The sequence below is a fragment of the Heptranchias perlo genome, chromosome 33 (assembly GCF_035084215.1).
Source record: "Heptranchias perlo isolate sHepPer1 chromosome 33, sHepPer1.hap1, whole genome shotgun sequence".
Lineage (NCBI taxonomy): Eukaryota > Metazoa > Chordata > Chondrichthyes > Hexanchiformes > Hexanchidae > Heptranchias > Heptranchias perlo.
In genome coordinates this window covers 30,254,664-30,280,870 of record NC_090357.1, presented here as the reverse complement: position 1 = coordinate 30,280,870, position 26,207 = coordinate 30,254,664, and the positions used below count along the sequence as shown (strand labels likewise).

The 26,207-nt window shown below is 50.1% G+C and overlaps 1 protein-coding gene across 5 annotated transcripts in view; it reads left to right on the top strand.

Annotated features, from left to right (window-relative positions):
• The window catches only part of LOC137301557 (rho GTPase-activating protein 32-like), a 469,652-nt gene that overhangs the window by 316,078 nt on the left and 127,367 nt on the right, over positions 1-26,207 (top strand). For 4 of the 5 annotated variants that reach the window (XM_067971106.1, XM_067971109.1, XM_067971107.1 and 1 more), the window contains exon 7: positions 13,962-14,099. In XM_067971106.1, the coding sequence (XP_067827207.1) occupies positions 13,962-14,099 (138 nt within the window). The remainder of the gene's footprint in view (positions 1-13,961; positions 14,100-26,207) is intronic. The other variant, XM_067971110.1, reaches the window with a different exon arrangement.

The window sequence follows — 26,207 nt, the reverse complement described above, 5'->3', positions numbered from 1 at the left end:
ATTGGGTGTAGCACTTCTGCTAAACCGTTGACTGACTAAATATAATTATTTGGGAATTGAAGTGACAGCTGCATCATTACTCAGTCAGTGCGCTTGGTGTAACTGTCATTTGTCCGGTAACATCACAGCTGATGTTCACTGCCACGAGCCTACATTGAGCTGTGCGCAGTATAGAAGAGTTCTCAGCACATTCTGTCCAACCCTCGTCATCTATCAAAACTTTCCAGCCAAGGTTAAGGAATGAAACACTGGTCGTCAGACAGTACTTACCCAGAACTGTGGGTATGAATGTGGGTATGATTGGTTATACTTATTACTCTGAAATACAGCATGTTTTTCATTCCTGTATTTCTGTACCATACATATAAACCAAAGCTTGGGGTACCTCTAGTTTCCATTATCTACCCGCCCCCCTCCCCCAACCGAGGGTGGGTAATCAGGATTCCACTTTATTACATTTTGGCTTAAAGATTGAGTGATTTGCTGTCTGCTGCATTATTGAGCAGTAAAGCGTAGTCTCTGTCAATTTCCTGATCGGCAGATTGAGGTGAATTCTGACAGATCACCCTGCGACCCAGCAGGCTGGCCAGAGGGACTGCTGTGCTTTTTCCTCTGGCCTGGTTTATTCCTGTGACTGTTGATTGCTGCTCTCCCTGTTTCCATTTACAGTGTTGTTCCCTCCTCTTTGGGCTTTTTGGAGGCCAGTAGGACAAAATCTCAGGTTTTGCAGTGCGCCCTGCAGCAGCTCTTAAGATGCACAGGAGGTTGGACCTTAGACATGACCAGAGTTCGGAGTTTGCCCCCTTTGTATCCATGATGTGGTGCGGGAGTATTATACACATCCATCCAATGGTACATTCAGTGTGAATGCCCCATCTCCACATCACATTTAACTGGTGTTGAAGGATCCTTTAACGTTTAGTGGTGATAAATCTTGTGAGCATTAAGCACTTTTCTGGCCAGTTACTTGCTGATTTAATGCTTCAGAATAACCTTTAACCACACTAATATATTGAAGTCTCTCTCCCCCTCTGAGCCCTTGTTAGTGTGCTGCTGAGAGTTCCTGTTGCCAAAGGGCAAAGAAATATTAAGTACAGTTTTTTAGCTCTGGTGGTTAAAATCTCACTCCTTGTGCTGCTGAGGTGAGAATGTGCAGTAATCGCAATAATACCCTCAGCCTCTGGGTTTATAACTGGCTGCAGTTATGCCTGTAAATGTTTGGCAGTACGCTGTGCTAGTTCCTAATTACTGAGCCAGCCAACACTAGTATTGAGATGACGAACACTGGAAGCATTGTATTGCTGTTTGTTAGAATTGAACCATGGGGATTTGCAGTGGTAGAATATTGGAACGGCTCTTTTTGGCTGAGCGTTTTATTCTACACATATCTGGTGAGCTCACGATCTCGTCTGATCCTCCTGAAGGCGGAGATACACAGCAGTTTTTCTGCCCTTTAGTAAAATCGAGCACACTCTCCATCTCTCCGGCCTGTTTGGAAATGATTCCTGCTTCCCTTTACAATACTCAATACTGGAAACCCACAGAACCATTCAGCAGATGTTGGAGGAAAAGTGCGTAATTCGAAATGTGAGGGGAGTGCTCAGCACTCGAGAGGATTAACAAGTAGGAAGAATAATCATATACAACATCCTCAGCTGCAACAACCTCCGTGGTGTTTTTCTTGAATTTAATCTAAAAAATCTGTCTGGAATGCTGCTGGAATTGATAACAGTGAATAGTAAAGATCCCTTTGCACTCTGTTTGGTGGGAGAAGATGGTAAAACAAGATGACTCTATACAGGCTATGCCATTGGGAAGTTGGGGAATGTTTTCGGTACTATTGATCTGCCTGGGCAGGGGAGGGAAGAGATGAAGAGTGCATCTGACATTTGTAATATCTTCAGCTAATGGGGGATTAAATCTCAGATTTGCCTGTGTTCGACTCAACACTTATACTTTCATATTCTCAGAAAACAACTTTGCAGAAAATTGCTGACAATGTATATCGAGATTAAAATAGTTAATCCGAGAAGGTCTGAAACAAGCCAGTGCATTTGTGCATAAATTCGTTCTTTTTTATGAGGTACGAATTATTTTTCTGCTCTCTCCCTTCTGTGGAATTCTTGTGCTGTGCATCATCCCTGGACTAGAAAGTGAGCAGGCTGCCCTCTGCCAATATATATAAGTGAGTACGTCACTCAGGCGAGGCTACAGTGTCTCCTCCATCTTCACGTGGAAATGCCTGGCGCAGTGGCAGGACAGAGATGCAGTGTTGTCACAGAGTGTATCGATATCAGTCCCCCGTGCCCTGTAGGAAAAAATACATTCGATCCAGTGTATTTTAATGTTGAATGATGATGCTTTTAATCCATTACCTCAAACTGATTACTGCTACCCGAAAGAGACAGACCTGTGCTTAACTGTAGTGACATACACCTCAAAATGCTCTTTCCAGACACAACCCAATTGTACTGCCAGGTGTTCTCACACTGTGGCACCGTATGAAAGTTACACCATTCCCCCCGCCCTTTCCCCCCCTCCTCCCCTTCCCATTTTCCTTTCTTCACACCTTTCCCCTTCCCCTTCTCCGCATCCTCTTTTCCCCTTCCCTTTTCTCCCTTCCCCTCTTTCCCCTTTCTTTAACCCCCCTTCTTTCCCTCTTTCCCCTTTCTCTATCCCCCTTCTTTCCCTTTCTTTAACCCCCCTTCTTTCCCTCTTTCCCCTTTCTCTATCCCCCTTCTTTCCCTTTTACCCCATTCTCTATCCCCCCTTCTTTCCCTCTTTCCCCTTTCCCCACTTCCCTATTCCCCCTTTCCCTATTCCCCCTTTCCCCTTCCTCTATCCCCCTGCCCCTTTCTTCTTTCTCACTTCCTCCTTCCCCCTGTCCTTATGCATGAAACTGAAGATCTGAGAGTTGTATTTTTAAGCAAGTTCCACTAAGCCAATGGAATAATTTTATAGAAGTCATTTAAAATAGAGTATGTTTCTGCTTAAAGATTTGTTGCATGTTTTAGGTACTGCCCTTTCTGCTGCATTCCTGGCAATCTTTCGCCTGCTGGATCTGTTTTGGGAATGAGTTTCACAGGAAAACTGCCCTGGCTTTGGGACAGGGCTTTGCTCCAACACAGAATGTTACTGTTTCAGGTTTCTAGCTAAAGGCCACTTTACCGAGTCTACCACCAGCCTACTATTTAGTGATTCTTGCTGGTAAGTGCGGGGGAGGGCGTCAAGGGTGGACGTTGGGCGTGGATAGTAGGGGAGGGCGTCAAGAGTGGACGTCGGGCGTGGATGGTGGGGGAGGACGTCGGGCGTGGATGGCGGGGGAGGACGTCGGGCGTGGTTGGCGGGGGAGGACGTCGGGCGTGGATGGCGGGGGAGGACGTCGGGCGTGGATGGCTGGGGGAGGACGTCGGGCGTGGATGGCGGGGGGAGGACGTCGGGCGTGGATGGTGGGGGAGGACGTCGGGCGTGGATGGCGGGGGGGAGGACGTCGGGCGTGGATGGCGGGGGGAGGACGTCGGGCGTGGATGGCGGGGGAGGACGTCGGGCGTGGATGGCGGGGGAGGACGTCGGGCGTGGATGGCGGGGGAGGACGTCGGGCGTGGATGGCGGGGGAGGACGTCGGGCGTGGATGGCGGGGGAGGACGTCGGGCGTGGATGGTGGGGGAGGACGTCGGGCGTGGATGGCGGGGGAGGACGTCGGGCGTGGATGGCGGGGGGAGGACGTCGGGCGTGGATGGCGGGGGGAGGACGCCGGGCGTGGATGGCGGGGGGAGGACGCCGGGCGTGGATGGCGGGGGGAGGACGCCGGGCGTGGATGGCGGGGGAGGACATTGGAGGAAGACAGGATTGGTCAGATGCCCTCCACCATTGACTGGTTTGCAACACCTGAAGGATGGCCACTTGGGCAAGATAGCTGGGGGCTGCCGGTGCACATTCATGGAGTCAGTGCCTTGGAGAGGAGGGCAAGCATTGCGGCGTCCTCTTACCCCATCTGATAGATGGCAATTATTGCCACCATTCACAGCAGCCAATTCTCCAGCTGGCCCTTGTGATTTCATCGGTGCTGAGGCTGAGCTAATTGGGATGGGATTTGGCTCTGGAAATTTTGTTGCCAGCGTGAACTGTTTTTAAAGTGAGTAATGGGGAAAAGGCTGTGTTCGGAACCGTGGGAGTGAAACCTGCGTGAGCTCTCTTAAAGAGGATGCGTTTCAAGAGGGGAAAACGTTGGCAGAGTGTGACGCTACTGAATTAGTTACATCGTCACCTCCTGTGCCGGTAAACTAGAAATCATTACCAGCCATTGTGAAGGTGGTGCTGCAGTTAACTAAGCTCGTGCTCACCTCACTGCCTGTCACATGCTGGGTTGTGCTTTGTTATAATTGTGTAGTGAGATTTCTGGGGGTGAGAGGGTTTCTGTTCAAGTCCATCCTTTAAAGCTGCAGTGATCTGTCTAGACTATTCTGATTTAAAGAGAATAAAAGTGCGGTCAGTTTGCTTGTGAATTGCCGATTCCCTTGCCCCCAGCATCTGTCAAGTTTCTGGGTGAACCCATTTGGATGGGAGCAGTGGGAGTTGGGTGCTGGTTGTGTAGAGAGGGACATGATAGTTTTATTTTTGTGTGTTTGTGGGGAGGCTGGATCTGGAATTTCTCCCACTTTCCCCAGGTCTGTCACCGAGGGTGCTGGCATTTGTGCTCGTTCCATCGGAAAATCCAGGGGTCGTCCGCAATCGGCACCATTTTTCCAGGGGAATGGTGTACTTGGGGGAGGAATCAATACACAGTGATAATAGTGTGTGGATGTAGCTTCGAATTTTTTTTACATTTATGCAACTGATTCAGGACATGGGAAGGTGAGGAAGAGTTCTCTGGGTGAAAGATTCCTGCTACAGATTGGCCAGCGGCACGCACGCTGCTGGTTATGTTGTGGATGTGAATGGGAACCAGGCCATTAATGCAACGTCTGGTCAGTATAGATGATAGTGAGGCTTTAAGAAAAACCACAAACTACACATTTCTCAAAAAATGTGCCTGCAAATACAATATGATTAAGTAAAGTCTGATATGTCTCCAAATTATGGTGTCAGATTCCCATCATCATACAACCCGCTAGAGAGCCTTTCCGCTGTGCAGGTAACTAAGGGATGTGATTCTGGCTGCTAATCACAAATGGAAACTGGAGCTACTGAAAGTAATGGCTGGTCAGGGGCTGAATTACAGACCTCATTGTTTGACTCCTCTATAAAAATGGTAGCTGAGAATTTCCCATATGTGTTTTTGGCAGTGTAATAGCCTTCACTCCGTGTGAGGCTTGGACACGTAGCCAGAGACTGGCTGTGCTTGACAAACACTCCTCTGACCATCGTTCAACAGCAGCACAATCGACGTACTCATAAAACCTGTGCAGACACGAGGTTTATATTGTGCTAAACCCATCTCATCATAAAGCAAGTTTAATTTTGGCCGAGTTTCAACATGTTGGCAATTGTACTGCTCATAACTGGTTCCCTTTAAAAGCCTCGTATAAAAGGAACAGGAGGTGCCGTGTGCGGGTTGAAGTGTATGGAGCAGCCTGCTGTCTGCAGGGAGGGGAAATGATGCATCCATGTTGCCCATGGTCATTAGGGAGCGTGAGTTCAGGACACTTGACATTAGCTCCATAATGGGGTCTTTCCCATTCATTCTATACCACTGAACAATTTCTCTAATGAACATATTTACACTGTAGGGTCCTTCAGGGAGCAGCTCATACTTCATTTAGTGCTTTAACAAAATGCAGAATTCACACGCTAATTTTGTTGACACCATCATCCTTTTGGGATACTGATGGAGCCAAACAGCAAATCCTCCTGACTCTATAGGTACTTCTATCTTGGGTGAGCCATCACAAACCTACAGCCGGCACATGTTCCTGGTTTGTCTTGCTGTCAGCTACAATTAGAAACAGATACTGCTTGACTTGCCTTGTGATGACTGTGAACGCACATCATCTTGTAAGCTGCTCTAGTCGCTGGCTCCACTTGTGCCTGATGGTGAACGCCAGTGGATGGTGGAGAGTGAGGGTGGGAGACCAGTACAGCACCACTCACCCCAAATGGGGCTGCTGTGTGAGAGTGCCTAACGGTGTTTGTAGTTCAGTTCCTGACCAACTATTACTTGGACTACATCCCAGGCACTGTGGCTGTGGTGCCATTGACCGCTGACCTGATGGTCTTACATGGTCAGCAGCAGCTGTCAGTTGACCAGCCTATCTTATTACAGTAACAGTGGAAAGCCACATTTTCATGGGTCTCCGGATCCGCCATTGAAGTTTAGAAGAACACTTCAAATGTGAAACAGGAGAGCAACAAAGCGAGTTGGCATTGGGGTCACTCTCTCACGACCCAGACTGCACCAAGTCACAGTGTAAAAGCCCTCGATGAGCTGAAATTCAGTCTTAGAGAGTTTCTTTACCAGATGCTGTTCTGTACCGATACGTGGTTCACTAGTTGCTGATGGCGCTCGAGAATGTAAAGGAGGCAATCGGTGCCGTTTCTTCCGATGGGATCAGTAACAGATTTTTATGGATCTTGCAATCTGCCAACGGATTGGGAACTCTGTCTCTGTCTCTGGCTGCTAAATGTGCAGAACAGATTCCATATTTATCCCTCAAACAACATATAAAAAAAACATTATCTGGTCATTCTCAGATTGCTGTTTGTGGGAGTTTGCTGTGTGCAAATTGGCTGCCACGTTTCCTACATTATAACAGTGACTACACTTCAAAAGTACTTCATTGTCTACGCACTCGCATCAAGGTGCAAAATAATTGTGGTACACGATACCAGCTCTACTCTGGTCCCACAAAACCAGGTCTATTCCGGTCCCCCAAGACCCGCTCGACTCCGGTCCCCCCAAGACCCGCTTGACTCCGGTCCCCCCCAAGACCCGCTTGACTCCGGTCCCCCCCAAGACCCGCTCGACTCCGGTCCCCCCCAAGACCCGCTCGACTCCGGTACGCCCCAAGACCCGCTCGACTCCGGTCCCCCCCAAGACCCGCTCGACTCCGGTCCCCCCAAGACCCGCTCGAGTCCGGTCCCCCCCAGACCCGCTCGAGTCCGGTCCCCCCCAGACCCGCTCGAGTCCGGTCCCCCCCAGACCCGCTCGAGTCCGGTCCCCCCCAGACCCGCTCGAGTCCGGTCCCCCCAAGACCCGCTCGAGTCCGGTCCCCCCAAGACCCTCTCGAGTCCGGTCCCCCCAAGACCCGCTCGAGTCCGGTCCCCCCAAGACCCGCTCGGTTCCGGTCCCCCCAAGACCCGCTCGGTTCCGGTCCCCCCAAGACCCGCTCGGTTCCGGTCCCCCCCAGACCCGCTCGAGTCCGGTCCCCCCCAGACCCGCTCGAGTCCGGTCCCCCCCAGACCCGCTCGAGTCCGGTCCCCCCCAGACCCACTCGAGTCCGGTCCCCCCAAGACCCGCTCGGTTCCGGTCCCCCCAAGACCCGCTCGGTTCCGGTCCCCCCAAGACCCGCTCGGTTCCGGTCCCCCCAAGACCCGCTCGGTTCCGGTCCCTCCAAGACCCGCTCGGTTCCGGTCCCCCCAAGACCCGCTCGGTTCCGGTCCCTCCAAGACCCGCTCGGTTCCGGTCCCCCCAAGACCCGCTCGGTTCCGGTCCCCCCAAGACCCGCTCGGTTCCGGTCCCTCCAAGACCCGCTCGGTTCCGGTCCCTCCAAGACCCGCTCGGTTCCGGTCCCCCCAAGACCCGCTCGAGTCCGGTCCCCCCAAGACCCGCTCGGTTCCGGTCCCTCCAAGACCCGCTCGGTTCCGGTCCCCCCCAGACCCGCTCGGTTCCGGTCCCCCCCAGACCCACTCGAGTCCGGTCCCCCCAAGACCCACTCGAGTCCGGTCCCCCCAAGACCCGCTCGACTCTGGTCCCCCCAAGACCCGCTCGGTTCCGGTCCCCCCCAGACCCGCTCGGTTCCGGTCCCCCCCAGACCCGCTCGGTTCCGGTCGCCCCCAGACCCGCTCGGTTCCGGTCCCCCCCAGACCCGCTCGAGTCCGGTCCCCCCCAGACCCGCTCGAGTTCGGTCCCCCCCAGACCCGCTCGAGTCCGGTCCCCCCAAGACCCACTCGAGTCCGGTCCCCCCCAGACCCGCTCGGTTCCGGTCCCCCCCAGACCCGCTCGGTTCCGGTCCCCCCCAGACCCGCTCGAGTCCGGTCCCCCCCAGACCCGCTCGAGTCCGGTCCCCCCCAGACCCGCTCGAGTCCGGTCCCCCCCAGACCCGCTCGAGTCCGGTCCCCCCCAGACCCACTCGAGTCCGGTCCCCCCCAGACCCGCTCGGTTCCGGTCCCCCCCAGACCCGCTCCGCTCCAGTTGAAGCCAGTGGTAAAAGAAAGCGATCTGGTGCATGTTATGGTGCATCACTTTCTTAAAGGCTTAAGACAAACGACGTGAAGCCAGAGCTAAAGCAAACAGGGTTCTAGGGTGTATTTACAGGACATTCACTATAAAACACAGCATACCATCTTGTCCTTGTACAAGACGTTGGTTGGGCCTCGGAATTCTGTGTCCAGATTTGGTCGTCTCGTGGTGGTTGATATTGAGGTTCTGGAAAGGTTGCAAAGGAGGGCCCCAGTCTAAAATAACTCAAGTTACCCAGCTAGGCTCAGATAATTGGGTCTGTATACTTTAGAAAAGCATAAACTCGGGAGATTTGATTGAGGTTTATAAAATAATGAGGGAACTAGATTCTGTTTATGTGGACCAGTTATTTCAACTGGATAGGTTAGGGCACACCAGGAGTCACGCTGACAAATTATATAAGGGCAGAACTAGGTTGTATGTTGGGCAGTTCTTCTTTTCCCAGTGGACCTATGGAATAGGCTGCCGGCTCGTGTGATGAACGCTGATTCACTGAGTTCCTTCAGGCGAGAGCTGGACCTGTTTCTCGCTGGGGCAGAGATCACCTTGTACAAGAGGTAGATATCCTGTAACGTAAATCAGTGCCAGACTGATCTCCTGGACTAGTTTTGATCGTCTAAAGGGGGGGGGGGGGGGGTCCGAGAGGAATTTTCCACGGGGGGGGTCCGAGAGGAATTTTCCACATTTTTTTTTCATAATTGGCCTGGATTTTTACCTGTTTTTTCACCTCTCCCAGGAGATTACATGGTGGGTGGGGAGTGTCTGTATTGTGATGCACCAGGCATCTGGACCAGTGGATCTTTTCCTATCCGCAATTTTCATATGTTTGTATGAGCGGTGAAATTCGCCAAGGCTTCTTTGGCAGCATCTTCCAAACCTGCTCCCTCCACCACCTAGAAGGACAAGAGCAGCAGGTGCATGGGACTATCACCACCTCCAAGTTCCCCTCCAGGTCACACACCATCCCAACTTGAACATATATTGGCCATTCCTTCATCGTCGCTGGGTCAAAATCATTGAACTCCCTACTTAGCACTGTGCAAGCATCTTCATTACATGGACTGCAGCAGTTCAAGAAGGTGGCTCATCACCACCTTCTCGAGGGCAACTAGGGATGGGCAACAAAGTCCGGCCTTGCCAGCGGCGCCCACATCCCAAGAATGCACAAAAAATGGTTATTGATATGGAGAAGGAACAGAGCGAGCGAACTGAACCCTGGAGAACTCCTGAGTTAATGGAAGAAGAGTCAGAGTTTGAGGCATCAACTATAGCACAGATGGAATCAGGCAATGCTGCTTTCACACAACCTACACAGCTATACTGGAGTGACGTGAGAGGGGAACCACATAGCCATGAAACATAGCTTGTTTTGAAGTGCATGGTGCTAGACCCTGTCAAAAGCTTTGCGGACATCCAAAGCAATAACAAATGATTCATCAAAATGTTCAAGAGTGGAGTTGCAGAGATATGTAAGATCGGCAAGATGATCATCTGTCAAATAATGAAATCAAAAAGCATGAATCAGGTCCGAGCTTTAATAATTTGCCAGTTAACAGTAACTTTCATAACCTCCAATGGAAGAGCAATTGGATGGCAGTTAGAAGAGTAAGAATGGATCATCTTCCATAGGGATAGGACAGGCACGAGCAAATACCCATTGAGGAAAAGATGACTGGGAATAAGTGGCTGAAGGGATGTCACAGAATAGAATTTCTGGCCAAAATTTTAATCTATGATAGCAACTTAAATGTACAGCCTCCTGGAAGAAACTTGGTGATGGAGTGGGGTGTAACCCGGGGGTGGGGGGGTGGGGACTGTGCGTGTAACCTCAGCTGGGGTGGGGGCAGATTGCACAGATTTTGCTCTGGATGTGGTCAGTTTGCAGATAACTCCAGGTTCTTGGAAGCTGCACACACACAGCCCGCCATAAGGGTGCCTCGCTCACACACTCTCACACTCATACTCCCTGCAGCCGGCAGCTGGGAGCCTGCATCTCCCATTTTCCATGACAATCAGAACACTGCTGCATTCCTGTTGAGTCGAGAGAGTTGGGTTGTTTTAAAGTGTTTGAAATATGTAGCAGTGATCGTGTGATCTGGCTGTACTCACTCAGTATAGCCGTGTGTAGGCTGTGAGAAAGCAGCATTCTCTGCTTACACTGATGTGTTGCAGCTTTAAAGGTCAAAAGGGAGCGAGCTGTGGTCTTAATTCCTCGCGGACCAGGGCCTCAGAGTTGGCTCTGGAGCAGTAAGAAATGAAAAGTTTAAACTGACAGATGCTTTGACAGAGCACAGATGGTCCTTAGGAAAATAGCTCATGTTTAATAAAACTGCTCATATTAGTCATTTTTTTCTACAGAAATGGTTTGTGCTGATTATGGGGTGGGATGGTTTGAATTTCATTTATGTTTCCCCCCCACGCCTCCCCACACCCATTCCCTGTACCAGAGGTCTGGGTAATTACTCTGTTTCAGACCTGAACAGCATAAAATGCTTCCTGAAATTTTAGATGAATTTCGGACATCATTCCTAATTTTCTTGTTTAACAAACAGATCTTTTAGGCACCATATCTACGAGTAAGTATTTCCCATCACCCACAAGGTAACCAGTTTAAGTGTAAAGGGGAAAGCAAGTGTATTCCAGTACTTTTTGATCCAAGTGATGTTTTATGTTCAAAATTATACACTGAGAAAAAGATTGTATGCCTTTTAAAGAAAACTTTGCACAGGGACATGCCGCAGTATCGTGCCAGGCCCCTTCCTGGCGAGGTCAGCAGTCGGGGGAGTGCTTCATCGTCACTGAGCTGCTAAAGCTTTTATGGAAACAATTGTTAAATGATTAGAAATATTTAAATGATTGGAAACTGTAAAATGTTACAGAAAGAACTTGCATTTATATAGCTCCTTTCACAACCACAGGACGTTCCAATGCACTTTACAGCCAATGTAGTGTATTGATCATTGTAATCCAGGGAAACATGGCAGCACAGTTGCGCACAGCAAGGTCCCACAAGCCGCAATGAGGTTAACGACCGGATAATCTGTTTTGGTGATGTTGCTTGAGGAATAAATATTTGACGAGACACTTCAAAGCTTTCAGTCCAGATTGCTGGTGAATTAGATGTGCAGAAGCTTATTCTGAGACATAATCTGTTGTGTGTAAAAATGCTGAGTCTGTACTTGAGTGGTAAATGGAACCTTACTGTTAATGAATAAGTCCGAGTGTGAATACAGGGGCTGTACCTGAGGAGTGAGGACATATCCAAAAATTAGTGAGGCACGAGCCCAGTTAGCTGAACGTCAATGGTGGGGAACATGTTTGAGCGTGATACAGAATGCTAGTGGTGTTCACCTGAACTATACAGAAACTAAAGAATCGATAATATGGATTTAGAAAAAGCGGACTCTGCTCATAAGTTTACTGGATCTACAGATACAAAAAAATAATTGAAAGGGCTAATGGAATGTTGGCCTTTATCTGAAGAGGGCTGGAATACAAAGGGTTGGAAGTTATGTTACAGTTATATAAAGCTGTGGTTAGACCCCATCTGGAGACTGTGTTCAGTTCTGGGCACCGCACCTGAGGAAGGATATATTGACCTTGGAGGGGGTGCAGTGCGGATTCACCAGAATGATACCAGGGCTAAAAGGGTTAAGTTATGAAGACAGGTTGCACAGACTGGGCTTGTATTCCCATAAATAGAAGACTAAGGGATGATCTATTGAGGTGTTTAAGATAATTAAAGGATTTGATAGGGTAGATAGGGAGAAACTATTTCCTTTGTTGAGAGAGTCCAGAACAAGGGGCGTAACCTTAAAATGAGAGCTAGGCCGTTAAGGGGTGATGTCAGGAACCACTTCTTCACACAAAGGGTAGTGGAAATCTGGAACACTTTCCCCCAAAAAGCTGTTGAGGCTGGGGGGTCAATTGAAAATTTCAAAACTGAGATTGATAGATTTTTGTTAGGCAAGGGTATTAAGGGTTACGGAACCAAGGCGGGTAGATGGAGTTAAGATACAGATCAGCCATGATCTAATTGAATGGCGGAACGGGTTCGAGGGGCTGAATGGCCTACACCTGTTCCTATGTTTCTGTGATGGGGTCCAACATGAGGCTAAAAATTAAGACGTGAAATTAATAGCAAAAATTAATCACCTGGATTAAAAAGTGGCAATAGAAAGCAGGTAATGGTAATTGGCAAAAGCCTTGGAGGGCAGTTACACGGGAACCTGTACTATACAGAAATAACCTAGAGATGGGGATTTGGAATATAATATTTGCTGATGACCACAACTTTAGGAGAAGGAAAAATCCATGTGATCCAAAGAGTCTGCTCCATTTTAGTTGAAACTAACTTGCGACTTAGTCCATATTGGAACATGATGAAGGGAGTCCATCAGGGAAGATGAACAAGGATTTTTGGTCTTGGCCGTTGAGTGGATTGATAATTTGCTGATCAGTTGATGCGAAGTTAATAAAATACTAGGACGCATCTTTAAGGCAGTTGTCGAAATAAGCTGTTTTCTTCTTTAAAATTGTTTGATTTTTTTAAAACTAAAGGCATTGTGCTCATCAAGGTGAGGGATGTTCATGCTGGGAATGGAACATTTTCCAGCTCAGGCATGACACAGCTGGATCCAGAGTAAGGCACCTTCTACTTTGCCTCAACAGTATTCCTCAACTCCAATCTCAGACCAGTGTAGTATCTCTACCGTTTCCCATGCCAGCTATCCACTGGCCTGTCTGAAGGACATTGCCAATTAGTGCCAAATGAGGGCAGTTTAATACTGCAGGACCATGCCTGCTAGGAACTGGATTGAAACTGGCCAAACTCATTTGACATAAGCATAAAAAGGAATTGTTAATCCTGTTCACAGTATGCGAATGTAAGGTTTGGATCACGGAGGTGATGGAATCTGCATCTTGCTGTGAACACAAGTAGCGAGAGTTTGGAGAGAGCCTGACTGTCTAGATAATTAGTGAGACTAGTTTAGGAGGCTCCAGATCCACGGTTGGTCTATTGGTTTTCATAAGGTCAGTGAAAGGCAATCGTTGGTCACGTCGTTTGAACAAGAAACAGCTAGGGCTTGAAATAGATCATTTTATTTGATCGTATTTAACATAATTCTGTAAGGTACCATTGTCATTTTTGAAAAGTTGGACGGTTTGAATGGAACATAATGCAAAAAATATAAGAACATGAATCCACCCAACATGTTAACCTGTCTTTTTTCCACATGCTGACTGCTGTGTATTTGGTGTTTCTCTTCAGCTCCAATATAAGCACATTCATTTCACCCACTGAGACAGTTAACTGGGAGGGGCTTTTATTATGTCAGGTGACTCCCTGCCTCTGTGGTTGGAGCCCATGTGCTGCTATTCTGTGTTTTTTTGTGTTAGGAGCAGTACAGTTTGAACAGTTCAATAACTTTGACCAGCCAAATCTGCAGCAATAAATGTCGAACTAAAAGCATTAAAGTCCTTCAGAGTTTGATTTGACCATGGCAGTGTTTCCCAAGTGACGTATGTTCAGTGTCTTCAGTAAACTCTCCTCTATCCGCAGGGCAGAAGTTGGATTGTGAAGAGGAGTTATGAAGATTTCCGGGTGCTGGATAAACACCTCCACCTCTGCATTTACGACCGGCGTTTTTCCCAGCTGGCGGAGCTGCCACGTACAGACTGGCTGAAGGACAGTGCGGAGGTACAGTGCCCAGCTGCACGCTGCTCATTGTTGGGCAGTGGAGGAAACCACGGTTCATTATTTGGAGATAGGAAGAGAAACAGCTGGAATAGTGTTTCTCACTAACCTTACAGTGCACATGTGGAGTAACATTGGTGGCAAACTTTAAACTGCAGGAGAGAGGTTACGAGAGACAGCTGCCCTCTTAATGCTTCAACACGGGCAAGGTTCCAAAGGCACTTTATGAGCAAAATGTGACTAACCCCCACCACCCTCACTTTAGCCCCATTCCCACCACCCAGCCCCAATCTATTTCCCCCCTCATCCCTGCTCAGTTTTTTTTTACACCCAACCTTGCTCTCTGCTATGCAACCTAGCCACGCGCCCCTCCCCCTGGGCTTGGCTATGCCCTCTTCTCCTTATTCTCTTTTCTTTCTCCTCCCCTGCTTGTACTTTTTTCTCCTCCACCTGCCCCTTCTCTGCTTTCTCTTCCTTCTGCAGCCCTGATTCTCTTCCCTCCTGTTCTTTTCTTTCTCCTGGTCCTTTTGTCTCTCTGCTTCCCCTTCTCTCCCCCACTGTCCTTGCCCCTTTTACCTATCCCTTTATTTTTGCCTCCCTTTCCCCCCACACTCATCTTTCCTTGCTCCTCTCTCCTCCTCCCCATCTCCTTTCTCTTTCCCCCACTCCCCCTCCCTTCCCCCCTCTCCCTTCCCCCCCTCCCTTCCCCCCCCCACTCCCCCCTCCCTTCCCCCCCACTCCCCCCTCCCTTCCCCCCCCACTCCCCCCTCCCTTCCCCCCCCACTCCCCCCCTCCCTTCCCCCCCCACTCCCCCCCATCCCCCCCCACTCCCCCCCCTCCCCCACTTTCCCCCCCTCCCCCCCTCCCCCTCCCCCCCCTCCCCCTCCCCCCCCCTCCCCCTCCCCCTCTCCCTCCCCCCCACCCCCTCTCCCTCCCCCCCACCCCCTCTCCCTCCCCCCCACTCTCCCTCCCCCCCTCCCCCTCTCCCCCCCTCCCCCTCTCCCCCCCTCCCCCTCTCCCCCCCTCCCCCTCTCCCCCCCTCCCCCTCTCCCCCTCTCCCCCCCTCCCCCTCCCCCTCCCCCTCCCCCTCCCCCCTCCCCCTCCCCCTCTCCCCCCCCTCCCCCTCTCCCCCCCTCCCCCTCCCCCTCCCCCTCTCCCCCCCTCCCCCTCCCCCTCCCCCTCTCCCCCCCCTCCCCCTCCCCCTCCCCCTCCCCCCCCCTCCCCCCTCCCCCTCCCCCTCTCCCCCCCTCCCCCTCCCCCTCTCCCCCCTCTCCCCCCCTCCCCCCTCCCCCTCCCCCTCTCCCCCCCCTCCCCCTCAGCTGCAGTGTAAATGTGTCAGATCACTGATGGGAGTGATTCCCCAGGTGCTATCACTGCTGGTAATAACCAGTCGTTTCCTCACTAATAGATTCTGTAATCTGGGCACTCAGGGCAGAGCTGGGAATTTACTTATTGATGGTGTCCTTGGTCCTTGATTTGATGCATTTCGCCAAACAATCTCACAGCTCACAGATGGTTCAGACCTGTTGTCAGCTCACAGATAAAGAAAGAAAAATTTGCATTTATATAGCGTCTTTCACGATCTCAGGACGTCCCAAAGTGCTTTACAGCCAATTAAGTACTCTTGAAATGTAGGCACTGTTGAAATGCTGGAATTACAACAGGTATCATTAGGGGCTTCTAAGTTGAAGCTGCGGCTCTGTTTCTTTCCCACTGGGCTCTCACCTTGGGTGAAGCAGAGTGGACGTTGGCTACAGAGAACTCTGTAACGCTGCAGCGGAGAAGGTGGTGAGGTGTTGGGGGGTGTGGTGTTGCTGGGTGAGGGACTGAGGGGATTGTTGCTGGGTGAGGTACTGAGGGGGGGTGCTGCTGGGTGAGGTACTGAGGGGGGTGCTGCTGGGTGAGGTACTGAGGGGGGGTGCTGCTGGGTGAGGTACTGAGGGGGGGTGCTGCTGGGTGAGGTACTGAGGGGGGTGTTTCTGAGGGGGGTGTTGCTGGGTGAGGTACTGAGGGGGATGTTGCTGGGTGAGGTACTGAGGGGGGTGTTGCTGGGTGAGGTACTGAGGGGGGTGTTTCTGAGGGGGGTGTTGCTGGGTGAGGTACTGAGGGGGGTGCTGCTGGGTGAGGTACTGAGGGGGGGTGCTGCTGGGTGAGGTACTGAGGGGGGTGTTTCTGAGGGGGGTGTTGCTGGGTGAGGTACTGAGGGGGATGTTGCTGGGTGAGGTACTGAGGGGGGTGTTGCTGGGTGAGGTACTGAGGGGGGTGTTGCTGGGTGAGGTACTGAGGGGGGGTGTTGCTGGGTGAGGTACTGAGGGGGGTGTTGCTGGGTGAGGTACTGAGGGGGGTGTTGCTGGGTGAGGTACTGAGGGGATTGTTGCTGGGTGAGGTACTGAGGGGGGTGTTGCTGGGTGAGGTACTGAGGGGGGTGTTGCTGGGTGAGGTACTGAGGGGGGTGTTGCTGGGTGAGGTACTGAGGGGATTGTTGCTGGGTGAGGTACTGAGGGGGGTGTTGCTGGGTGAGGTACTGAGGGGGGTGTTGCTGGGTGAGGTACTGAGGGGGGTGTTGCTGGGTGAGGTACTGAGGGGGGTGTTGCTGGGTGAGGTACTGAGGGGGGTGTTGCTGGGTGAGGTACTGAGGGGGGTGTTGCTGGGTGAGGTACTGAGGGGGGTGTTGCTGGGTGAGGTACTGAGGGGGGTGTTGCTGGGTGAGGTACTGAGGGGGGTGTTGCTGGGTGAGGTACTGAGGGGGGTGTTGCTGGGTGAGGTACTGAGGGGGGTGTTGCTGGGTGAGGTACTGAGGGGATTGTTGCTGGGTGAGGTACTGAGGGGGGTGTTGCTGGGTGAGGTACTGAGGGGGGTGTTGCTGGGTGAGGTACTGAGGGGGGTGTTGCTGGGTGAGGTACTGAGGGGGGTGCTGCTGAGTGAGGTACTGAGGGGGATGCTGCTGAGTGAGGTACTGAGGGGGGTGTTGCTGGGTGAGGTACTGAGGGGGGTGTTGCTGGGTGAGGTACTGAGGGGGGTGTTGCTGGGTGAGGTACTGAGGGGGATGTTGCTGCGTGAGGTACTGAGGGGGGTGTTGCTGGGTGAGGTACTGAGGGGGTGTTGCTGGGTGAGGTACTGAGGGGGGTGTTGCTGGGTGAGTTATCGGGCGTGGCTGGCTGAGGTACGGGGTGGAGGGGGGAGGCGGCCAGTGCCCATGGAGCTCATTGCAACTAATCACCGCCTTGAGAGGCGTGAAATTGTTTTTGAACAGTGCTAGTGGTTTCGTAAAGTAAGAAAACCCACCATGTAACCCCAGAATTCTCCTCCCAGCGGCTAGCCTGGCAGATTTGCAGGTTTGATCGGTTCATTGGGTATCAAATGTTATACTACTTTAGTCCAAAGCCGGAGTTTAATTTTCCGTACTGTACACTGTACCTGTGTCTTTGAAAATAGAGAGAGAGAAAAAGAAAGGTGCAAAATGAAGGTAAATGGTGAGAAGACCTGCAGTGGGAAAGCAAGGTTGGGTGCGATGGGAGGGGTTGGTCAGTACTGGGGACTGGGGCAGCTCACTTCCTGGTCCCGGGTTCAGTGATAAATCCTGTCTGCTCTTATTTAAAGCTCCTGTGTCTTGTCATGGAAATGAGGGTTAATGAAAATCCTGCCTGTGTGCTTATGGGATTAAAAAGCACAGGTGGAGGATGATGTATTGCTCTCGGGGTTGTGTAGGTCATTAACTGTGAGGTAATGTCCTATTTATGTGGCAGCAGTAGCTTAGGGCAGCTTTGGCTGTGTCCTTGCTGTAGTTCAATCTTTCACAAGCGTCATGTTGGGGGGAAGTGTTGCATTTTCCCCCATCCGAGCTACATTGAGAGCGGCTGCTGAACCGAGGCTGCAACTTCTCCAAGAGGGGTAAGGGCTATGAGAGGGAGATGTGCCTGGGTAGTCCTGGTCGCCGACTACTGGCAAAGAAAATGGGATAGAAGATACAAACGTGAAGGAGCGAACTGCACGGTAAGTACCCCAGTGAACAACATCACTGTGTTCCCAATCCAACTCAGTGGTTATGGGATTTAGCCTTGGTTAGAGGGGAGGACAAGAGCATCAACTGCTCAGTCCAGCACTCATCAATCAGGATGTGTAAAGGGCAGTTAGAAGAGTGGCAGTTGAACTATGGAAAGGACAGAGACCTCAGTGGTTGGGAAGGTTAGTCAGAGAGCAAAATACTGAAATGCAATTTGTGTCATTTCTGATCACAGAACTTTTCCCTTGTTGCTTTCTGATTTCTGTTAATTCCTGCTTCCCTCTTTTTTTTTGAGCCTGTATTTCTGGTTTCACAGTCACGGATCGTGTTGGCAGAGTTTCTCTGGATCACTGGCCGAGTTGGACCAAGGTACAGCCATATCCAAACCTGCCCCATGAATCACAAAGGCACAAGGCCTGGAATCAGTTGTCGAGCAGATTCAAGCTGGAGCCAGCATCCTCAGCAATTCCTGGAATATATATACGCATTTCTGTGTGTTTGGAGCCAAATGCTACAGAAAGATTTTTTTTTCCTTCCGCACACTCCATTCCTCGCTGGGCTCCAGTTACATGGGCTCCCGGTGCTCTCTAATACTTCATCCAAGCAACCATTATTCATCTGAGATCCTTGCTGCATGGGCTGTTCAACTGTGGAAGGCCATTGCAGCCAAGACCAATTGTGTCCTCAGCGTATGCCCGTGAGTACTTTCAATAGGGGGGGGATTCTGGATAGCGATCTGGAGCATGAACCCTCGCCTATTTTGCTCCCTCTAGCCTAGAGACACTGAGGACAATTGTAGCACCCCTACTGTTACCTGGCAGGAGTGGGCACACCTAGTTTTGTTGGTGCAAAATTATTTTGTTTTCATATTTTGTAAGTATATCCTCATGGCTGGCTCCACTTACATGTCAAAATCACCTGACCGCAAATAACCAAAACCAAGCTCTGTTCTTGTGTGTGGCTGTGATTCTCTTCACTTTTTTTTCTCCCTCTCTCTAACTCTCTCTACATCCATTTCTCTCTCTACGCCCATTTCTCTCTTTTTTTATATTAATTCGTAGGATTTGGGCATTGCTGGCAAGGCCACCTTGAGAAGGTGGTGGTGAGCAGCGTTCTTGAGCCACTGCAGTCCGTGTGGTGAAGGTTCTCCCACAGTGCTGTTAGTTAGGGAGTTCCAGGATTTTGACCCCGCGATGATGAGGGAACGGCGATATATTTCCAAGTCAGGATAGTGTGTGACTTGAAGGGGAACGTGCAGGAAGTGGTGTTCCCAAAAGTCTGTTGCCCGTGTCCTTCTAGGTGGTAGAGGTCGTGGGTTTGGGAGGTGCTGTTGAAGAAGCCTTGGCAAGTTGCTGCAGTGCATCTTGTGGATGGTTCACACTGCAGCCACGGTGTGCCAGTGGTGGAGGGAGTGAATGTTTAAGATGGTGGATGGGGTGCCAATCAGGCTGCTTTGTCCTGGATGATTTCGAGCTTCTTTAGTGTTGTTGGAGCTGCACTCATCCAGGCAATTGGAGAGTATTCCATCAGACTGCTGACTTGTGCCTTGTAGATGGTGGAAAGGCTTTGGGGAATCAGGAGGTGTGTCACTCGCCATAGAATATCCAGCCTCTGATCGGCTCTTGTAGCCACAGTATTTATGTGGCTGGTCCAGTTACGTTTCTAGTCAATAGTGACCCCCAGGATGTTGATTGTGGGGATTTGGCGATGGTAATGCCGTTGAATGTCAAGGGGAGGTGGTTGGAATCTTGTTGGAGATGGTCATTGCCTGGCACTTGTCTGGCGTGACTGTTACTTGCTACTTATCAGCCCAAGCCTGGATGTTGTCCAGGTCTTACTGCATGCGGGCACAGCTTCAATAGCTGAGGGGTTGCGAATGGAACTGAACACTGCAATCATCAGCGAACATCCCCACTTCTGACCTTATGATGGAGGGAAGGTCATTGATGAAGCAGCTCTGCCCCAATCAATCTCAATCTCTCTCTCTCTCTCTCTCTCTCTCTCTCTCTCTCTCTACCCCTATCTCTCTCTCTACCCCTATCTCTCTCTCTACCCCTATCTCTCTCTCTACCCCTATCTCTCTCTCTCTCTCTCTCTCTCTCTACCCCAATCTCTCTCTCTACCCCAATCTCTCTCTCTACCCCAATCTCTCTCTCTACCCCAATCTCTCTCTCTACCCCAATCTCTCTCTCTCTCGCCTCTCTCTCTCACTCTCTCTCTCTATACCCCAATCTCTCTCTCTCTATACCCCAATCTCTCTCTCTCTCTATACCCCAGTCTCTCTCTCTCTCTACCCCAATCTTTCTCTCTCTCTCTCTACCCCAATCTTTCTCTCTCTCTCTACCCCAATCTCTCTCTCATCTCCTTTCTCTTTTTCTATCCACAATCGCTCTACCCCCATCTTTTCACCACAATGAGTGGTTGAGGCAGAGAGGGAAATTGTTACATATTTGAGGCAGATGATAATTTAGGGCTATGGGGAGAGAGCAGAGCAGTGGGATTAGTTTGGGATTGATACAGGGCTATGGGGAGAGAGCGGGGCAGTGGGATTAGTTTGGGATTGCTCTAGTAAAAAGCCAGCACAGACATGATAGGTTGAGAAATCTCCTTCTATGCTGGATAAAGTTTATGATTCTGTGTGTATGAATTGCAATTACTCTGTCCCTGTATGATTGATCTATTTCTCGCTCAACTTCTCTTTGTCTCTCCCCGTGTTTAAACTTCTCTCTCTCTCTCTCTCTCTCTCTCTCACTCACACACACACTCTTTCTCTCGTGTACAAAGGCAGATGTTTATGAGCAGCCATGTTTAATAAGTGCAGTTAATTTTTGACCTGATCCATTCAGAGGAGCTGAACAACAAAGGGCCCTCGCTTTTTCCCCTCCCTCACTGTTGCTCCTTGTCTCCCTTCACTATTTCGACCTTCCTGTTTCCTCCTTCTATGCTTCCCTCACTGTTGCCCCCCGTCTCTCTTTGCCGATTCCTTTTTCCTCGCTCCTTTTCTCTCCATCTCCATCCCCATAAATCTATGCTGAAAATGGTTAAACCTCATTTTAGAGAGAGTATGACAATAGATTAGCGGTCACATAAAGGGAACCCAAAAGTCTTTTATAAACATATAAATAGTAAAAGAGTAGTCAAAGGAAGGGTGGGGCCGATTAGGGACAAAAAAAGAGATCTTGTGCTGCCAGAGGGCATGGCTGAGGTACTAAATGAATACTTTGCATCAGTCTTCACTAGAGAAGAGGATGCTGCCATTGTAGCAGTAAAGGAGGAAGTAGCAGCGATATTGGATAAGATAAAAATAAAGAGGAGGTGCTTAAAAGGTTGGCAGTAGTCAAAGTAGAAAGGTCACCCGGTCCAGATGAGATGCACCCTAGGTTACTGAGGGAAGTAGGATGGCCACAATCTTCTAATCCTCCTTAGATATGGGGACGGTGCCAGAGAACTGGAGGATTGCAAATGTTATACCCCTGTTCAAAAAAGGGGAGAGTGATAAACAGGCCAGTCAGCTTAACGTCGGTGGTGGGAAAACTTTGAGTCAATAACCCAGGACAAAATTAATTGGCACTTGGAAAAGTATGGGCTGATAAATGAATGTCAGCACGGATTTGTTAAAGGAAAATTGTGTTTGACTAACTTAATTGACTTCTTTGATGAAGTAGCAGAGACGTTGTGTATAAAGACTTTGTGATGTGTATAAAGACTTTCAAAAGGTGTTTGATAAAAGTACTTTTAAGCAAAATTAAGACTTGTAAGCAAAATTAAAGCCCATGGGATTAAATTCAAAACCCTCCCAAACCCATGACCTGTACCACTTAGAAGGAAAGGGCAGCAGGCACATGGGAACACCACCACCTGCACGTTCCCCTCCAAGTCACACACCATCCCTACTTGGAAATATATCGCCATTCCTTCATCATCGCTGGGTCAAAATCCTGGAACTCCCTTCCTAACAGCACTGTGGGAGAACCTTCACCACACGGACTGCAGCGGTTCAAGAAGGCGGCTCACCACTACTTTCTCAAGGGCAATTATGGATGGGCAATAAATGCTGGCCTTGCCAGTGACGCCCACATCCCATGAACGAATAAAAAACAAATTAAAGGGACAGAGGCAGCATGGATACAAAAATCGCTAAGGCACAGAAAGCAGAGTAGTGGTGAATGGTTGTTTTTCAGACTGGCGGGAAGTATACAGTGGGATTCCCCAGGGGTCAGTATTAGGACCACTGCTTTTTTTGATATATATTAATGACCTGGACTTGGATATACATGGTATAATTTCAAAGTTTGCAGATGACACGAAACTCGGAAGTGTAGCAAACAATGTGGAGGATGGTAACAGACTTCAGAAGGACATAGACAGACGAGTGAAATGGGCAGACACATGGCAAATGAAATTTAACACAGATAAGTGTGAAGTGATACATTTTGGTAGGAAGATTGAGGAAAGGCAATTTAAACTAAATGGTACAATTTTAAAGGGAGTGCAGGAACAGAGAGACCTGGGGTGTATGTACACAAATCTTTGAAGGTGACAGGACAAGTTGAGAAGGCTGTTAAAAAAGCATATGGGATCCTTGGTTTTATTAGTATAGGCATGGAGTATAAAAGCAAGGAAGTTATGTTGAACCTTCATAAAACACTGGTTAGGCCTCAGGTGGAGTATTGTGTTCGATTCTGGGCACCACACTTTAGGAAGGATGTTAAGGCCTTAGAGAGAGTGCAGAAGAGATTTACTGGAATGGTACCAGGGATGAGGGACTTGAGTTATGTGGAGAGACTGGAGAATTTGGGGTTGTTCTTAGAGCAGAGAAGGTTAAGAGGAGATTTGAAAGAGGTGTTCAAAATCATGAACGGTTTTGACAGAGTAAATAGAAACAGTTTCCAGTGACAGAGGGGTCGGTAACCAGAGGACACAGATTTAAGTTGATTGGCAAAAGAACCAGAGGTGACATGAGGAAACATCTTTTTATGCAGCAAATTGTTATGATCTGGAATTCACTGCCTGAAAGGGTGGTGGAAGCAGATTCAATAGTAACTTTCAAAAGGGAATTGGATCAATAATTGAAGGAAAAACATTTGCAGGGCTATGGGGAAAGAGCAGGGGAGTGGTAGTAAATGGATAGCTCTTTCAAAGAGCCAGCACAAACATGATGGGCTGAATAGCCTTCCTCCGTGCTGTCCCTACGATGATACTATGATCCTTATTTATATGGATGGGCTGTTGCTTGTTTCCTGTTGCAATCTTCTGGCCGGCCAGTAGTGGCACTATAAACCAATGTAAGGAATCTTACAACACCAGGTTATAGTCCAACAGTTTTATTTGAAAATCACAAGCTTTCGGAGGCTTTCTCCTTCGTCAGGTGAGTGTCGGATTCCTTGAAAATTACCGCATATATAGTCATAGAACAATGCCTGGTGATTACAGATAATCTTTCCAACTGCCCGTTATCTAGGCCATCAAATGAATTGAATAGTGTTCAGACAGAGAAACATTAGATACCAGACTACTGAATATACAAACGGCCAGAACCAAAGACAGAGAGGGAGAGAGAGAGAGAGAGAAACATCCGAAAGGAAGAGAAAGAGAGAGAATGACCAGTTGTATTAAAAACAGATAACTTTTTTTTCCCCGCTGGTGGAGTTATGTGTAGCGCGACATGAACCCAAGATCCCGGTTGAGGCCGTCCTCATGGGTGCGGAACTTGGCTATCAATTTCTGCTCGACGATTTTGCGTTGTCTTGTGTCTCGAAGGCCGCTTTGGAGAACGCTTACTCGAAGATCGGAGGCTGAATGTCCTTGACTGCTGAAGTGTTCCCCGACTGGGAGGGAACCCTCCTGTCTGGCGATTATTGCGCGGTGTCCGTTCATCCGTTGTCGCAGTGTCTGCATGGTCTCGCCGATGCACCATGCTCCGGGGCATCCTTTCCTGCAACGTATGAGGTAGACAACGTTGGCCGAGTCACAGGAGTATGAACCATGTACCTGGTGGTTGGTGTCCTCTCGTGTGATGGTGGTATCTGTGTCGATGATCTGGCATGTCTTGCAGTGGTTGCCGTGGCAGGGTTGTGTGGTGTCCTGAAAGCTGGATAATTTGCTGTGAACGATGGTCTGTTTGAGGTTGGGTGGCTGTTTGAAGGCGAGTAGTGGAGGCGTGGGGATGGCCTTAGCGAGGTGTTCATCGTCATCGATGACATGTTGAAGGCTGCGGAGAACATGGCGCAGTTTCTCCGCTCCGGGGAAGTACTGGACGACGAAGGGTACTCTGTTGGTTGCGTCCCGTGTTTGTCTTCTGAGGAGGTCTATGCGATTTTTCGCTGTGGCCCGTCGGAACTGTCGATCGACGAGTTGAGCGTCATATCCCGTTCTTACGAGGGTGTCTTTCAGCGTCTGTAGGTGTCCATCGCGTTCCTCCTCGTCTGAGCAGTTCCTGTGTATTCGCAGGGCCTGTCCATAGGGGATGGCATCATTCAAAGCATCCTACACGCTCTCATCCCACGTACTCCCCGCGTGTGAGACTTCTACTGCCTCCCAAAGATACACAAAGCCAACGCATCGGACGTCCTATCGTATCAGGCAACGGAACCCTGTGTGAGAACCTCTCTGGATACGTCGAGGGCATCCTGGAACCCATCATACAGGGAACCCCCAGCTTCTGTCGCGACACTACAGACTTCCTACAAAAACTCAGCACCCACGGACCAGTTGAACCAGGAACACTTCTCACCACGATGGACGTCTCGGCACTCTACACCAGTATCCCCCACGATGACGGCATTGCTGCGACAGCATCAATACTCAACACCAACAACAGCCTATCTCCAGACGCCATCTTACAACTCATCCGCTTCATCCTGGATCACAATGTCTTCACCTTCGATAACCAGTTCTTTACCCAAACACACGGAACAGCCATGGGGACCAAATTCACACCCCAATACGCCAACATTTTCATGCACAAGTTCGAGCAGGACTTCTTCACTGCACAGGACCTCCAACCAATGCTATACACCAGATACATCGACGACATTTTCTTCCTATGGACCCACGGCGAAGAATCACTGAAGAGAATACACAATAACATCAAGAAGTTCCATCCCACCATCAAGCGCACCACGGACTACTCCTCAGAATCGGTTTCTTTCTTAGACACAAGAATCTCCATCAAAGACGGGCACCTCAGCACCTCACTCTACCGCAAGCCCACGGACAACCTCACGATGCTCCACTTTTCCAGCTTCCACCCTAACCACGTCAAAGAGGCCATCCCCTATGGACAGGCCCTGCGAATACACAGGATCTGCTCAGACGAGGAGGAACGCGACGGACAGCTACAGACGCTGAAAGACGCCCTCGTAAGAACGGGATATGACGCTCGACTCATCGATCGACAGTTCCGACGGGCCACAGCGAAAAATCGCATAGACCTCCTCAGGAGACTAACACGGGACGCAACCAACAGAGTACCCTTCGTCGTCCAGTACTTCCCTGGAGCGGAGAAACTGCGCCATGTTCTCCGCAGCCTTCAACATGTCATCGATAACGACGAACACCTCGCTAAGGCCATCCCCACGCCCTCCACTGCTCGCCTTCAAACAGCCACCCAACCTCAAACAGACCATCGTTCGCAGCAAATTACTCAGCTTTCAGGAGAACAGTGTCCACGACACCACACAACCCTGCCATGGCAACCTCTGCAAGACATGTCAGATCATCGACACAGAAACCACCATCACACGAGAGGACACCAACCACCAGGTACATGGTTCATACTCCTGTGACTCGGCCAACGTTGTCTACCTCATACATTGCAGGAAAGGATGCCCCGGAGCATGGCACATTGGCGAGACCATGCAGACGCTGCGACAACGGATGAACGGACACCGCGCAACAATCACCAGACAGGAGGGTTCCCTCCCAGTCGGAAAACACTTCAGCAGTCAAGGACATTCAGCCTCCGATCTTCGAGTAAGCGTTCTCCAAGGCGGCCTTCGAGACACAAGACAACGCAAAATCGTCGAGCAGAAATTGATAGCCAAGTTCCGCACCCATGAGGACGGCCTCAACCGGGATCTTGGGTTCATGTCGCGCTACACGTAACC